Source organism: Sarcophilus harrisii, chromosome 4, assembly GCF_902635505.1.
Source record: "Sarcophilus harrisii chromosome 4, mSarHar1.11, whole genome shotgun sequence".
Taxonomy (NCBI): Eukaryota; Metazoa; Chordata; class Mammalia; order Dasyuromorphia; family Dasyuridae; genus Sarcophilus; species Sarcophilus harrisii.
The window spans coordinates 34459117-34475434 of record NC_045429.1 but is presented as its reverse complement, the minus strand read 5'-3'; the positions used below and the strand labels follow the sequence as shown (position 1 = coordinate 34475434).

At 33.8% G+C, this 16318-nt stretch overlaps 1 protein-coding gene across 1 annotated transcript in view; it reads left to right on the top strand.

Annotated features, from left to right (window-relative positions):
- The window catches only part of LOC116423781 (DBIRD complex subunit ZNF326-like), a 30984-nt gene that overhangs the window by 8211 nt on the left and 6455 nt on the right, over positions 1 to 16318 (top strand). Inside the window, exons 2-8 of the mRNA XM_031969344.1 lie at positions 2775 to 2810; positions 2901 to 3024; positions 5241 to 5646; positions 8115 to 8310; positions 11128 to 11236; positions 12885 to 13032; positions 14645 to 14744. Coding sequence (XP_031825204.1) covers positions 2775 to 2810; positions 2901 to 3024; positions 5241 to 5646; positions 8115 to 8310; positions 11128 to 11236; positions 12885 to 13032; positions 14645 to 14744 — 1119 coding nt within the window. The remainder of the gene's footprint in view (positions 1 to 2774; positions 2811 to 2900; positions 3025 to 5240; positions 5647 to 8114; positions 8311 to 11127; positions 11237 to 12884; positions 13033 to 14644; positions 14745 to 16318) is intronic.

Below are 16318 nucleotides of genomic sequence, written 5' to 3'. Positions count from 1 at the left end.
ACACTATTGGAACAATATTATTGTTAAAGATCTTTGTTTCCACTTTATTACAGACACTATTTTTTCAGAGTTAATCTCAGCTGCTGTCTTTTTTTCTTGTTAAGTTCTGAGCTCATTTCATTATTCTGTTTACATTTTGACTGAGTTCTATGGTTTATTTGTCCAAATTCATGTTAGCTGAAATTAGGGTTTTCATTATTGTTTACTTCGTTTTTCCTATGTGATTATGAATTTGGAGAGTCAATGTGGTACAATATGAGTGATTGGAGTCAGAAAAACCTGTTTTCTAATCATAGTTCTTGTCCAAGTCTTTCTTACTTAGCCTTAATCATTGGTTGCCTCAGTCAAACTAAGATCTGTTAAAAATCTTATCTTAAAAAAAGGCCATCTCAAATTGTCCTGATCTCTGTCTGCCTACCTGACCCAAATGTCTTCAGAGGAGAAAGTGAGGCTGGTAGCTTTGCACTTTCTCCTTTTTTTTTACATGTCATGGCATTACCTACCTGATGTCTTTGAAAACAAAGAACAAACAACAGCGACAACCTATCCATATAATTGTGGCACAATTCATTGGGCATATCACTTTATCTCATTCAACTTTTCTCATCTGTAAAATGGAACTAACACTTATTTGACAGGTTTTTGTGTAGTTTAATGAGATAACATGTAAAAAACCTTTGCAAACCCTTAAACCCCTCTCCCTGTAAACTGTTACCACGTTTAGGAAGCTTTGCTGAATCTGAAGGCTTGGCTAATCAGTTCAGCATTATGCCAGATTATACTAGGTGACTATTATAGGAAATTCTTTTTCTATTTGGTCTCTGCATTTTACATTCTTCATGACAGTGGGACAGACATCTTTGACATCTTGTTTTATGTCTCATTTGGTAGACATTATCAGAAAATCACTGAATTTATTTGTTATTTTATTTTTCAAATAATGCTGTATGATTTTTATATGTGCACAGGAGACACTTTGTTAGGAATCTTTGAAACTGGGTTTTGTTCTAAATAAAATGCTTTTTTTTATAGTCAATGATCAGTAAGTAGTGGTGGAATCTTGTAATTCTCTGTTTCAGTCAATTATGTTATAAAGATATGATTTGTTATAGAATTTCATTTGCAAAAGCCTGACTTTTCTATTTTTATACCTTCATCAGGGTGCTTTTAATATCGGTGTAAATTTTTTTTTGTGAAATTTTGATAGAGATGGGGAAGTAGACATAAAGTTCAGTAGTTAATATTTTCTTGATCACCTGAGTTTTTTCTGGATGGCCTTGTTCCAGAGTCTTCCATATCTTACAATCAGTTCTGAAAAGAGGCCTTATGAGTATCTTTGTATTGCTTTTTTTGACTACCTTATGAGCAGTTATCCTATGTGAGTGCTCCATAAAATAGTCTTTTTTTCAAGTGTACATTTGCCATTCCAGTAATATGGTCAACGTTGGGTTCTCTGAAGTAGAATTTGAATTTGAAGCAGTTTAATTCAAAAAAGGACCTTAATATCTGGTGTCTTACCCTGCTAAGTGATCTTCAGAATCTTCCTAAGACAATTCAAATGGAAGTGACTCATTTTCTTCACATGGCGCTGGTATACTGTCCAGATTTCACAGGCATACAACAATGAGGTTAGCATAGCAATTGTGTATATCTTCAGTTTGGTAGTCAGTCCAATAACTCTCCTCTCCCACACTGGAACTTTCCAAACACTGTTAGCTTTGGCAATGTGTATGTCATTCTCATTGTCAGTGTGTGTGTGTGTGTGTATATATATACATTTTACTTTCTAGTATGATAAATGGCAATAGATATATATATATATATATATATATATATATCCTTTGAAAGTATACTGCTAAGATAAGTGAACTTATCTTGCCCTCTGATCTTCAGAATCTTCCTAAAATAATTAAAATAGGTCTCTTATATTCTTTCACGAATTTGACAGGGTCAGAACTATTTTTATAATAATGATGAGACATTTTACTTTCTAGTATGATAAATGGCAATAGATTATAACCCTCATAAACAAAAGTTCTTTGGGACTCCTCAATAATTTTTAAGAATGTTAAGGGGGCCCTGAGACCAAAAAGTTTGTGAATTGCTGCTCCATTTCATTGAGGAATCTTATTAAGATGATTGCATTGATAGGAATCCTATTCTCAATCTATATTACTTAGAGATAATAGATGATGGAAGTTGTCACTTTTGGCTAAAAGGAAGTTTTCACAATATTTGAATTGTTATTAAGTAAACAATAAGGTAAAGAAAAAGCATAGCACTTGGGGCAATCTGTTTCTTTTACAGATAGATAAATTGTTTAGGAAAATCTGATGGAGTTATTTTTCTGTTTAATTTGTTTGAAAAGCATTAAATTTGGTTCAGTTATTGTGTGGAAATAATTGCTGGTTTTGTTTTTTTCCTTTAAACTACCTTTCTTGTTAAGAGAACAGCTTTTATTTAATTCATAATCAGTTGTTATTTGGGTGGATAATAAGATTTTTCTGTTAAGATTCAGTTAAAACAATAGGCAGGGGTAAAAACATTGTTAAAGAAAGCTTTGTAAAGTAAGTATTGTTTTATTATTATTATTATCATGCTGGCGTTAAGCTGTACTCTTTTAATTTTTAAAATTCATAAGCAGCAGAATAAGCTCCAGGCTTAGATGCAAAGGACACCTCATATTGTATTGGTCTTGAATTTCTATTAGAGGTCTAAAAACAAGCTCTTCCCTTTAAAATGAGTAGTACTGACTTTTTATTTTTCTCTTGTAGGAATAGATCGGGATTATGGCCATGGATTTTATGGAGGTCTGACATTTAAATTTATTTATCTAAAAATTCTTCATTTGAGTGCAAGTAAAGGTGAATTTAATTTAGTTTCTCTTAAATTTTTTACAGGGATGGATCGTGACTATGGCCATGGCTCCTATGGGGGTCCAAGATCCATGGACTCTTACCTAAACCAGTCCTATGATATGGACAATCATAGTGGTAGTGGTGGTGGTGGTGGTGGTGGTAACAGGTAAATCTCTTAAAATTCTTTTGATCAAATGATTCAACAGCTTAATTTAAGATTCAAAATATAATCTTTTAACTTAAGTGTTCCTTAGATATAATGTCTAATTCTTGTTATTAGTGAATTCACATTAAATTGAAAACTTATCATGAGTATCTAAAAGATGTAATGATTTTTAAAAAAACTGGAAAATATACTCTTTCCTACTAAATAACTAAAAAATAGGAATGTTTATAAAATATTTTAATGTCTTTTTAAGTAGAATTTAATTTTAACCATTGTCTAATTTTCAAACTAAGTGTCCCAATCAGCTGTGATCTAAAATAATTTTGGTCCTTTTATTACTACCATTAATATTTTTTGAAGCTTTGTTAATTATTTTTCTCAGTCTATTCTTAAGTGGGAATGGTGGGAAAAACAGCAAAGCATTTTTAACTAGGATGATTTTAAGTAAAATTTGTTTAGTAATATTCTATATCTAAGGAACATATTTAAGGTAGCTATTCATATTTTTTTTTATTTTAATGTATAACTGTAAGAGTATATTTTAAATTAAACTTTTTCTTTTCTTTAAATCATATCCAGGTTATTTTATTGGTAGGTACTGCTTACACCAAAAACACATAAGCTTTAGGATAGTAGCATAGAAAAAAAGACTATAAATATTATAATCTCATTTTTAATTTGGGTACAGTGTTATTTATATTTACGTGCTGCTACTATGTAAGATGTAAGCTTTAGTTGATCTACCTGCAAGGTTTAGCTCAATTACATTCTGGAATAAAGGAATCTGCTATCCCTTAAGGCATAAAGAATCTTATTGAGTGGAAGCAAGTCAAAGTAGATAGTGGTAAAAAGGAGTCTCATGTTCTTATTCCCAAATTGTAAGGTCTGGGTTCCTCAGTGGTAGACTTTACTTTTCCCCTGATGTTTAATGTGTGTTGTCTCTTTTAGCATTTGACAGTTCCTTTCGAATGGAAAATATATACTTTTTTCTACTTGCTGAGTTTCTGAAGTAAATAGTACCTTCCATTTAGTAATCTGTACATGATTGAAATAATGTAACATATTTTAATGTCTATTATTACCATATTTCATTGAAAATGTGCTTAGACTATTTCCACAGACTTTTGTGTTTTTGTGTGTAACAGGGCTTTTATTTAATAAAACTAACTCATAAATAAAAATATCAAGCAACATTTGTAAATCTTGTTTCTAAAAATTTCTCAGTAATTAGTTTATTATATAAATATGATTTTGTAAGTCTAGATTTGTATGATGAAAAGGAAGGGGTGGGTTTTTTTGTTGTTTTAATTTCTGTTGAATTTCTCTTTATTTAAAAATGAGAAGGGATTATGTGCTCCTTTCTTTAGGACAATTTCAAAGAACTGTAATTTTTTTTGGGGGGGGAGGTGGTATGGGGAAGCAGTAAATTATTTTTAAAGTAATTAATACAGTTCATCATTCACAATGAATAACCTTTCCCATCTGCCTTGAAATTTCACAGGTAGAGGGCATATATTGGAGATAGATGTCATTTTTCAGTCCTATATCATGTGCCTTAATTCTTTAGAATTTGTGAGACTTAGTAGTCTACAAGTGTAAAGAGGCTGAGGATTGATTATTGACTTGATTCACCTCGAAGTCTGACAGATTGTTTCAATTTGTTAACAGGGATAACATACAAATTTTAGGCTGTTCCAGAGGCAATAGAATAATTTTGTGACAAACTTTTGGTGTGCATAAGTTTCAGTTCTGGGTTCTTAATAGTCTATGTGTAGCCCAGGATACTTTCCTAATTGAAAATTAAGGTGTTGTAAATGCTGTGTCTGTTTCAGTGTTAGGTAAGAGTTCACAAAAGGAAAAATTAACTATCTGCTGAACTCTAGCAGGTGAATTTTTTTCCCCCATGAGTAGGGCTGGGCTTAAATGATGACAGAAAAACATTTTCCTTTTCATAGAAAAGCCACTGAGAAGTAGATACATCAAGTTAAGGCGAATTTAATTAAACTTGCTCTTAGAAATTGGCTCACAGAGTTTTCTGTCTGCTTGTGTACTAAATTGCCCAGCTCTAATCAAATTTAAACAAAACCAGAATTGTATAAATCCACATAGCATAACTGGATTTTAGTTGATAAATGTCAACTGATAATTTGTCTTTTGAAATGTCTAACATTAGTAAGCTTACCTTTTTTTTTTCCCTCACTGTGCAACTTTTCCAGGTTTGGACCTTATGAGTCTTACGACTCCGGGTCTTCTCTGGGTGGGCGAGATCTGTACAGATCTGGCTATGATTTTAATGAACCCGAACAAAGCCGCTTCGGAGGTAGTTATGGTGGTCGATTTGAGAGCTCCTACCGGAATAGCCTTGACTCTTTCGGAGGTAGAAACCAGGGCGGGTCTAGCTGGGAAGCACCTTACTCCCGTTCAAAATTGAGGCCTGGGTTTATGGAGGACAGAGGAAGAGAAAGTTACTCTTCCTACAGCAGTTCTTCTTCACCCCATATGAAGCCTGCACCTGTAGGCTCTCGGGGGAGAGGAACGCCTGCTTATCCTGAAAATACGTTTGGAAGCAGAAACTATGATGCTTTTGGAGGACCATCAACAGGCAGAGGCCGAGGCCGAGGAGTAAGTACAACAGAATCTTTTCAGATTCTTTTTACTAGTCACTCTTTTAAACCCTTTCAAGACCGTAGTTATAACATGGATCACATACTGTTTTCATCCCACTGTACTTTGACCAAGCATAAACTGAGTTGGAAGTAAGTTTTTCTTAAGTTGACAAAGTTGAAAATGAATGGCAGTAGAAGAGGAGTAGTTCAAATCCTTTTATTTAAAAAGTGAGGATGATACAGGTTTGGTCTAAAAGGGGTTAAAAGGAGTTGCATTTTCCTTGTAAACACGAGCATTTTTGCTGGTGTGATATTTTTAGATTATTGTAAAAGGTAACTGTGAAACCTTTTAAGATTTTGAGTAGGTTAAAGGTGCAATGTATGACCCAAAAAGTTTTGCTGATAAGTTCTGGCAAGCATAATTCTCAACAGATTCCACATTAAATAATTAATTAAACAATAAAGACTAAAAGTTGGAAGCATTTCATTTTTGCTTAATCATGTTTCTACATTGGGGCGGGATGGAGATAGGATGCTTGGAGATGTGTTAATGAGTTGTATATTGTAGTTCTTTGTTCAATTTTAATTTCTTTAATGCAGTCTCTTTTTTGGTTTTCCCCCATATAACTAGTTTTACCATTGAGAAATGATTTCTTATGTACAGTTAGTTTAATATCTTGATTGCCTTAATGTGATCATATTTTATGATAAAGAATGTTTTGTGTAACTATTTAAATGAGTACTTTTTACTTGATCTCCTAATTGTTTAATTTTGAAATGTGTTATTTAGTGTTTATACCTGCATTCATAAGTAATTTGATTGATGAAAAATTTTTTATAGTAAGTATGTGGATTTGAGGGTTATAATGTAGCTTGGTTGTATAAAGGATATTATATCTCTGTTACTGCTTTATTTTTAAAAATGGATTTTTTAAGTCAACTGCCTTTTTTTTTTGCAAAGGAAAATAATTTTGAGCAAATATATAAAAAAGAACATGTTTTGATTAATAGGCAACAAATACTTCAATATAACTTGGTGTCCTCATGTAGAAATTTTGCATTTATAGCAGTTCACTATTATGTTAAAATGCATTGCACCTTTAATGGAAAATTATTGAAAGTTTTTTGGTTTTTTAAAATCATGAACCTGTAAGTCATCTTGGAAATTTTGTTCAGTTATTAATTACATTAAATATAGTTTACATGGATAACAATGCAATTGTTAACAATATATCTCAGTTTCGTGTATATTTTGTAAATAAGAGGAATTGAAAAATAGTTGGGATTTTAGATCTTAGATTTGAAAAGTGAAAGTCATTGGTTTTTATAAAACTTGTGTTAAAATTATAGAACTTTTAAAATATTTTCTATACAGTTTGGTTTACTAGTTTATTGTAACTAGGGTTTTTTTTTTTTTTTTTTTTGGTGGGATTTCATCTAAAAAATAGTATTTTTAAGAAACATCAGTTTTGTTTTCATGGCAGTAAAACAGATATTTCTGCTCTTTGGCTTCACCAGTCCAGTTTGAATGGGCTTTTCTTTCTTCCCTTCTTTTGATTAAATAAACCGATAAGATTTTCTTTTTTCCCCCCAATAGCACTTGTACAGTTCCCATTGGTCTCTTCTCTTCAGATAACTCCTGTGCTTTGTATTTGAAGATTGTGGTTGTTTAAATAAAATTCTGTGAGGCTTTTGTTCCCTTGGGATTTTGGTAGTTCCTAGACCAGAAGAAAAAGTAAAAATAAAGTTATTTGGATTTCTGTTCATCTGTATGCTTTTTTCTATATGAAACTACAGTTAAGAATCTCATTTTCCAAGTGGGGAATGCTCACAGAGTAGATGAGATGTGATTACTCTTTACTTTGTGCTGGGTCTGAAGGGGATAGTAAATGATCCTGCTTTTTAAACCTGCCTGATACTGGGCAGGTTGCTTAATCTCTCTGGATCTCAGTCTTTTTATCGGTAAAATGGAGTATGGGAAGACGTTTTGGACTAAATTGTATCTGGGGTCCCTTTTAGCTCTGAATCTTTAGCCTGTTAAAATTTTAATGGATCTCAGCATCTTTTTCCTTTTATAGAACTCCAAACAAAAGAATCTTTTAGTTAGAAGCAGAATTTTAGCAAAGTAAAGACTCACTATAAGGTATTTTCTTGGGATAGTTCAATTGGGAACTCTGAAGAGGAGTTGTCAGAGAGAGTTGTACAAGTTTTAGCCTTTTGATAGGCATATTCATGATCTGAATTAATAACTGTGAATTTCAGAAATCCATTGTATAGGTAGGCAATATCCATATTTGTTCTACTGGTGGTGAAAATATATACTGATCCATTAAATGTTTTTGCAGGGTGCTGCATATGTCAGAATATACATTCTGGGGAGTTTTCAGAAATAAACAAAAGAATAGGAAATGTATAACTTATATATGAATTGACATTTTTAGATTGGATAATTTCCTAATAATTAATGATTTTGCAAATTTACAGCATATGGGTGATTTTGGAGGCAAGCGTAAACCTGGAATTATTGTAGACTATCATAACAAACCCAGTAATGTAGCAGTTGCTGCAAGAGGAATCAAGAGAAAATTGATGCAACCATCTAATAAGCCTGGAGGAACATTTATCAAGAAACTCAAACTGACAAAAGTGATTGAGAAGATAAACCAGAAAAAATCACCTAGTAAGTACTAAAGTAAAATGATCAGTTGGGCTTTTTTACTTATAAAGTAGGTTTGTGGGGGGGGGGGTTTCATTTGTTTTGTTTTGGTTGGGGGTGGTGGTTTTGGGGGGATACTTTCTAGTTTAGATTCCACAAAAGTTTTATGTAGAAAATTGCACTGATTATGTAAGTTAGTGAATTGTTCTCATTAAATCTCTTCCCAACTGAAGTCAAGTTGTTAGTTATTGTTCTTTGGATCCAGCCATTTATGCAGTTCTAACAGCAATTCATTGTAACTTTAAAAAATTTTCAACTTTATTTTATCTCTATTTTTATTTTTTCTCCTTTCCCCACCATCTCCCCTCACAATGAGAAAACAAAAAAAGCAGAACCTTTTACAAAATTTTGAATTATAGTATCCTACCTGTTTTATCACTAAATGCTTTGACGTATGTCCTTCCCAAATTTGGAGTCTATGTCAGATTATGCTTGGCGTTTCTCTCCTTTGTTACATAAGCCTTGATCCTGTTATATGAGCAGTGATTGGAGAAACTTGAGGAAAGTTAGACTAGAGGAGAGAAACTAAGAGGATAACAGGGAAATAACAATAGTGCTAAAGTGTGTGGATCATGTCACACATATAAATGCTCTATTAAGTATTCAAAGCCTTCCATAATCTGGTCCCAAACCATCTCTGCTTTTCTTACACTGTATGCTCCAATATGCATTCTTTGTTCTCTAGTGATATTGGCCTCCTTCCTGTTCTACAAGCAAGACATGCCATCTTTTGGCTTTGGGGTTTCCTTTAGTTCACCTGAAACTCTTCCTTTTCTGCTTTGACTGCTATCTTTCAGGATTTCTTTAAATCCCAACTAAAATTCCACTTTTTTCAGGAAGTCTCTAACCCCTGCTAATTCCAGTGCTTTTCCTCTTTTAATTATTTTCTATTCATCCTGTATGTACTTTCTTTGAATGTTTGTTTACATGTTGTCTCCCCCATTATTTTGTGGTGGACCTTGAGAGCAAGGACTCTCTTTTGCCTCTTTTTCTAACCCCAGTACTAAGCATAGAGCCTGGCACATTGAATGGACTTAAAAAATGTTTAATAGAAGAAATGAAAATTGGTTCTGTTTGGCCTCAGAGATTGGAACCAAGAGGGCTGTGTGTAAGTTTCAAATTTAAGGTTAATGTGAGGGAAAATTTACAACAATTAGAACTATCCCAGAGTAGAATAAACTTTCTTCAGATTCTCCCTTTTTGAGGAGCTTCAAATATATCATCACTTGCTAAGTTATAAAGAGGATTCCTTTTGGATAAAGATAATACTAGATGGCCCCTGAGATCCACTTACCTTCTGCTTTTTTTGGTAATTTTTGAAATCAATAAAGTTCCCATTATTTTCACTTTGCTGTTTGGAAGGTTTTCTCTCTTTTTTTAAAAAAAATTAAGGGTGGAACTAATTGGGAAGTCCCCACTTCCAGGTGAGCACAAGGTCCCAAACTGGAATTTTGATCACTAGTTCTTTTCATCTTTTGAGAAAGAAATTTTTATTAAGACAAGCTGGGGAATTAGCTATTTTACTTTTGACTGAATTTCTGTCCTGTGTATTAAAAAAAAAAAATGTTTATATGTGTGTGTGTATGTGTCTGTCTGTCTGTCTTTCTGTATGTGTTTGTGTATTGCAAACCTCCCCAATTAGTTCCACCCTTAATTTTTTAAAAAAAAAAGAGAGAACCTTCCTAACAGCAAAACAAAGTTAAACAAAATAGATCCTCCAAATGGGTGTGTTTAGAGATTTATGTCTCTTCTCTTTTGAGTCCATCACTTCTTTGACAGCAAGTTGACAATATGTTTCATAACAAGCCCTCTAGAGACATCGTCATCAAAAGCAGAATTCCTAAATCTTTCAAAGTTTGAAGAATGTTTGGCCTTGTAAAAATTACTCTTGATTCTACTCTGCATTTTCTAGGATTCATCCTACTCTTGAGTTCCCTGCAGTCATTTGAACTTTTTTTTTAACCATGCAATAATATTCTCTTAAATTCAAATACTATAGTTTGTTTAGCAAGCATTTTGCAAATGATGAGCATTCCTTTAGAATTGAGTTCTTTTTTTCTTTATCTTCTTTATTTTTTATTAATTTTTTTGTGGTCTTTTTACTTTTTACTTTTCCTTTCTGTCAAAACCCTTACTACAATATAATCTAGCCCTTAGTCCTCTTTTTTTTTTTTTTAAACGTCCTCAATATCCTTTAAGGACATTTAAGTTCTGATGGGACACTTGTTCTTCTTTGCGCCTCTTAAACCATTAGATATGTCATCATATGGCTTTTTCCTGTTTCTTAAGTATATTTACCTTTCTAAGTTCCTCTTTATTCTAATGGTTTTACATTTTAAAGCTCCTACTCACTTCCAGTCTTCACTTCCTAATGCTTAAAAGTCTAAAAGTCCATTTCCCTTCCTCCCCCCCCCCCCCCCCCCCCCCCCCCCCCAGCCTATTTCCCCCTTCTTCCCACAAGCATTATATTCACCTTTGTAGGGAGAATTATTCTTTATGGTAAACCTTTTTTGTTTACCTTTTGGAATATTGTATTCTAAGATTGTTTGTTATTTTGCACTAGGGACTTAGGTGACCCTGACTATGATTTCTTGGTATTTGCTGCTGTTTCTTCCCTTTCCCTTCTCTTCCCTTCCCTCTCCTTCCCTCCCCTCCCCTCCCCTCTCCTCTCTTTTCAGAAAACAAAAAAGTGTTTTCTGAACCTGTTGGCTAAAAGAGAAGAAAAAAATCTTGTTAAACATTCTTTTAGTCTTAACTGTTGTTATTTGTATGCTTTACTAGCTAAAATGACTCCTAAAAGTGAAGAAGAGAAACGACGAGTAGAAATACGAAGAGAGAAACAAAGGCGGAGAAGAGAGAAGATCAGTGAAAAATATGGTGATGAGTACAGGTCTGTGCTTAATAGAATAATATAAGCAGTTTTTGTTTATATAAACATTAAGTGCTTACTATGTGAGAGATGTCATTAAGCATTTAAAAGTTTGCTGAGACCTTGATTGTCCCTTTCCTGAAGGAGCTAAAACCACTAAAGGAGAGGAGCAGTGGCCTTGGAATAGGGGGTGCTAGCAATGGTAGTGGAATCTCAGGACTGCTAAGTATCACATCCTTCCCATCAGCAGTGAGAAGCACTGGCACATCTGGAGAAGATGCTCAGAATTGTTGTCTGAGATCAAGGGTTTAGACCTTGGCATGGCTGCTGCCAACTTCATTCTGGACAAGCCCATTCAGGCTCTCTGAGCTTCATTTTCCTCTTCTGTAGATAAGAACCTCTAGATCCTGTGAGCTCTAGGTGTATGAGCCTCTCACTTTGATTACTGTTCCCCCAAACAAGAGGCAAAAAGTGGAAAGGGGAAGTAGGGGCAAGTACATGGCTTAGAGGAAGCATGGAAAGATGTCCCAAAATGTGGAGGTTAAATGAATAGGAAGCAGTGGTCTTGGGACCATTTAGATAATACTGTTGGTTGATGGGTTTGGTTTTTGGGGGAGAACGTGGGGATTGGCAAGTTATTTAGGATTTAAGTAAGTTGTCCAGGGTCACACAGCTAAGAAGTGTTAAGTGTCTGGGGTCAAATTTGAACTCGGGTCCTCCTGACTCCAGGGCTGGTGCTCTACTCATTGCACCATCTAGCTGCCCCTGGTTAATGAGTTTGTATTCATTCCCCAAAGTCACCTCTAGGATGGGGTTCCAATGCTGAGTTGGTTAGGTCACCTGGACAGGAAGGCAAAGTTTCAGGTCCAGAGAGGAGGAGGGTGCTGTTCAGGTGAGTGTGGGAGAAGAGTGGCAGTAGCAAAGTGAATGGCAAGATATGTCAACATGCCATTCAATCTTCTCACATTTTCAAGTGAGGGGAAATTCTTTAGCCCCTATGACAACTCCTTCCTCTTCAAGATAGCTTTTATTACCTTCTTACAAATTGTCATTAACTCTTATAACCATGATCCTAAATTCTAGGATTATTCCAGAGGCTCTGAATATTTCTGTCTAGACTGAGGTGGATGTAATGAGCCAGCAATAATTCTTTGTTAAGAAGGTTGCTGGTTCTCAGAGACACCCAGAGAAAGAGTTTATTTCTGAATCTTGAGTAATAATACTACCTTGGTCCAGACTTCTCAGAAGTTCCCTTGATTTCTTTAGGTACCTAATTATGAAATTAAAATTAAGGTGCAAATTTTGATCTTGATAACTCAACTAGAGAATTAAATTTTCTGTAGTACAACTTTGAAGTGGACCTTTCTGGACTCTGACTTAACTTAGAAGTTCAGTATAGGGATCGCTGTGAACCTTTTTAGTCATGCATAGATTGAGGAATACAGACCAGAAATGCTGGACTGTTCAGTTACAATGATGAAATTGTAAATGATGAACATTTCTTCACTTACTCCTATAAAAGTAGTGTTGTTTCCTCCTGCTCTCAGGGGGGACTTCAGAAAATTAATAATGCTTATTTTATCAATTTCATTGGTACAGTTCTCAGAAATCTTAAGTTTTGACCATTTTCTTAAAATTTTTGGTTTGGTTTGTTTTTGTTCCTTCATAGGATGGCGTTCACATGTTCATTTTGCAAATTTCGAACATTTGAAGAAAAAGAAATTGAGCTTCATTTGGAAAGTTCTTCTCACAAGGAAACCTTAGATCATATTCAGAAACAAACCAAATTTGACAAAATAGTTATGGAATTTTTGCACGTAAGTAGCTTTTTTCAGTTATGGACCCTAACCCCCCCTTTATTAGAATTAAGATAATGAAAGTAATAACAGTTGAGTAATCAGGATGCTGAATTCTAAAGTAGACATATGATCAATACTTACTGGTTATTAGGTGTTCAGAGACTGAAGCAGGGGGAAGGGAAGCATTCTCTTTGAGGATCAGAGATGGGGTTCACATTAAAAAAACAAGTACATAAACAAGATGCTGGGGACTAAGCAGAAAGCTGTTACTGGTTATTCATTAATCAAGTCTTTGTTGTTTACTGTATGTATGTTACTGCGCTATTTAATAGAAATATAAATAAAAAAGCAAAGCAGTCCATATCTTCAAGAAACTGCCAAAGCATATGAGGTCATGACATCCAATGGTTAAGCTTAAAGATAAGAAAAGGAATTTGTAATGGTGGTCCATTGCAGGGAGCAGTAGGTGCTAGCCAAAACTATATTTCTCCTAGCTTCTCTTTTCCAGCATACTAATCGTGTCTGTCTGCCAACTATGTTGGCATTTACTGAGTCTAAAATATATTCCCTTATCTTAAATTGCTTCCAGAGAACTTGAATCTGTAGCATGACAGTATACTGTAGTATTGGTGGAAGGTCTCTTTTATTAACTTGAAGGTCTTATCTTTGTTCCCTTATTATCAGTTTGGGCCCATGGCCTGACAATCTATCAGGTACTGGAAGCAGCTCTGTTGATTCCATGAAACTTGGTTCTTGTGGATTATACATTCTTCTTGTACATTGTGATTATTAGAAAGTATATGCAATATTTGGTGAGTTAATCTTTTGCAGTAAAAATGATGGAATATATGAAGAGCTTGCTTTGAGTGAGCAGTAAACTGAATTCTTTTTACAGAATTGCTTTATTAGGATGTTTAGCACTTGACAATTCTATTCTTTTGCTGTCAGCCCATTGGACTTTTGGTGATAAACCTTGAAAAAGTGAATTTTTACTTGGATGTCACATACTGTAGTCCAGAAATAAGAAATTAATTGGAACCCTATTTGATGAGAAGGACTTTAGAATCTAAACGTTTTTGTCAATATGAATGGGCAATCTTGATGAGAGTGGGGAATCTAACATTGAAAAGAAAATGAGTCATTTTAACTATCAGAAATGTTTCATCCCTGACATAGGAGGAGGTTTTCCTTACCTCTTCCATAAAGCTTCAGTTAATTAGTCCAGTCTGCATTGGCTTCTCCAGTTAAAAACAATCATAGCAAAACAAAAACTCCTACGAGGTTTGTGATTCATTTAATATATCTTTATATTTAATTATATTGGTTTTTAACTTTTACACCTTTTTATGTTTCCTTTATAACCTTATGCAGTTCTTGAGGGTTGGGACTCAGTTTGGAGTCAGAAATAACTGATCTGCAATTTCTCTTACAGTACAAATTAGTTATGTCACCTTGACCGTGTCACTTAAGCTTTCTGAGTCTCAGTTTCTTCTTCTTTAAAATTGAGGTGATAATATCTCTTCATCTGTGCCACAACAGATATCAATTGCTTTATAAACCTCAAAGTACTATGTCAATGATAGCTATTATATATTTATACTGCTGGACTTTTTTTCTTTCTTCTTTTTAGGAATGTATGGTAAATAAATTCAAGAAAACATCAATGCGTAAACAACAGACGACGAATGATTCAGAAGCTGTCAAAGCGGTTGAAAAAGATGTAATGGAAGGTAGATATTTTTCACCATTTGTGTTTTCTAAATATTTGATAAGCTTGGAAGCTTGTTGTGTTTCTATCTCTTGAGAATTGATATCCTTTTCACCTAATTAGGAGCAAGATTCAGAATGGAAGACAAAAGATACTTGCTGAATAAATACTTAAACAGAAAATCATTTTAAAGGCAGTAGTCTTACTTTGTTATGTGTTTTGGATTTCATATTCACGGTATGCAAGTGATAGAATTTTGCAAAATATCCTTAAAAATCTTTAAGATTCACAAATAGGAATAAAGAAGAAAAATGAGCAAGCATGGTGAATAATTAAGTTGTATATTATTTGTGCTATTTTCTTAAAGCATGACTTTAACACCTTTGCCACCCTTTACTTCCTGATTCTTTTTGTCCTTTTTTGTGAATGTAACCTCGGTTTATTGTTCTTATTCTCTAATTATAGTTGTAGAGTGTCTATTATTATTCTTTTGATTCTATTTTACATTGTCTCTCATCCTGTAATTTATCCCATATTCTTTGAATTCTTTTTTATGGAAGAGTGATATAATAGCTACCATGGCTTGTTCTGCCATTCTCCAGCGGCTGAATGTTAGTTTGCAGCTTGCTGCTTCTAGGAGTATTAAGTGCTACTACTTGCCATGCTTTTATATCAACATTTCTTTTTTCCTCCTTTGTCATAAGATTATGGTGATACAACAGTCTCAGGCTATGGGATCATTGGTTTAAAGAGAGTGTATATTGTTATGGCACTCAACATAATTTCAAATTGCTTAACCAAGGGGGTGAATTAATTCACAGCTTCCCCCATAGTTTTTTTTTTTTTTGGGGGGGGGGGGGCTTGTGTTTTTTTTTAAACCAGCACAGTTGCCCTCCTTTGTTATTTTTGCCAATTTGATGGGTATCAAGTCAAATTCAAAAGAATTTTAATTTATGTTTCATTTATAGAGATTTTTGGACTTTTTGATATGATTATTGGTAATTTATGGATTTCCAGAACTGCCTTTTCATTTCCCTGTGGTATAGTGGGATAAGAGCATTGGATTTGGAGTCAGATGACCTGGGTTCAAATCCTGGCTCTCTCTCCCACTTTGTGATCTTGGGTAAGTTAGTTTATTGCCCTGCACTTTTATTTCCTCATCCATAAAGTGAGGTGATTGAACTAGATTGTCTCTGTGGATTCTTAGAATAGTAATTATGTGATCCTTTAAGGCACATGTTTATAGAAGAATTCTTGCCAATTTATTAGTCCCTTAGAAATTTAGCAGAAATGGTTGATACAACTTTTGGGGAATATTTTTCTTTACTATTTTATTTTTATGTGATCAAATGAATCTATTTTGTATTTTATTTCCTCTAAGAAGTACATTATTGAAATATTTTATTTTCCCCTTCTCTCTTTAAAAAATATACTTTATTAATGTGACTATCCCCTTTCTATAATTCTCTCCTCAGGAAATTATGCATATTTTTTTAAAGTTTTTAAACAATTCTTTTTAGGTTTGATTTCTAAAATTCCTTTTGATGTTACAGCAATAAATATTTTGGTAGTTTAAATGCTTCCATTTTATCACCT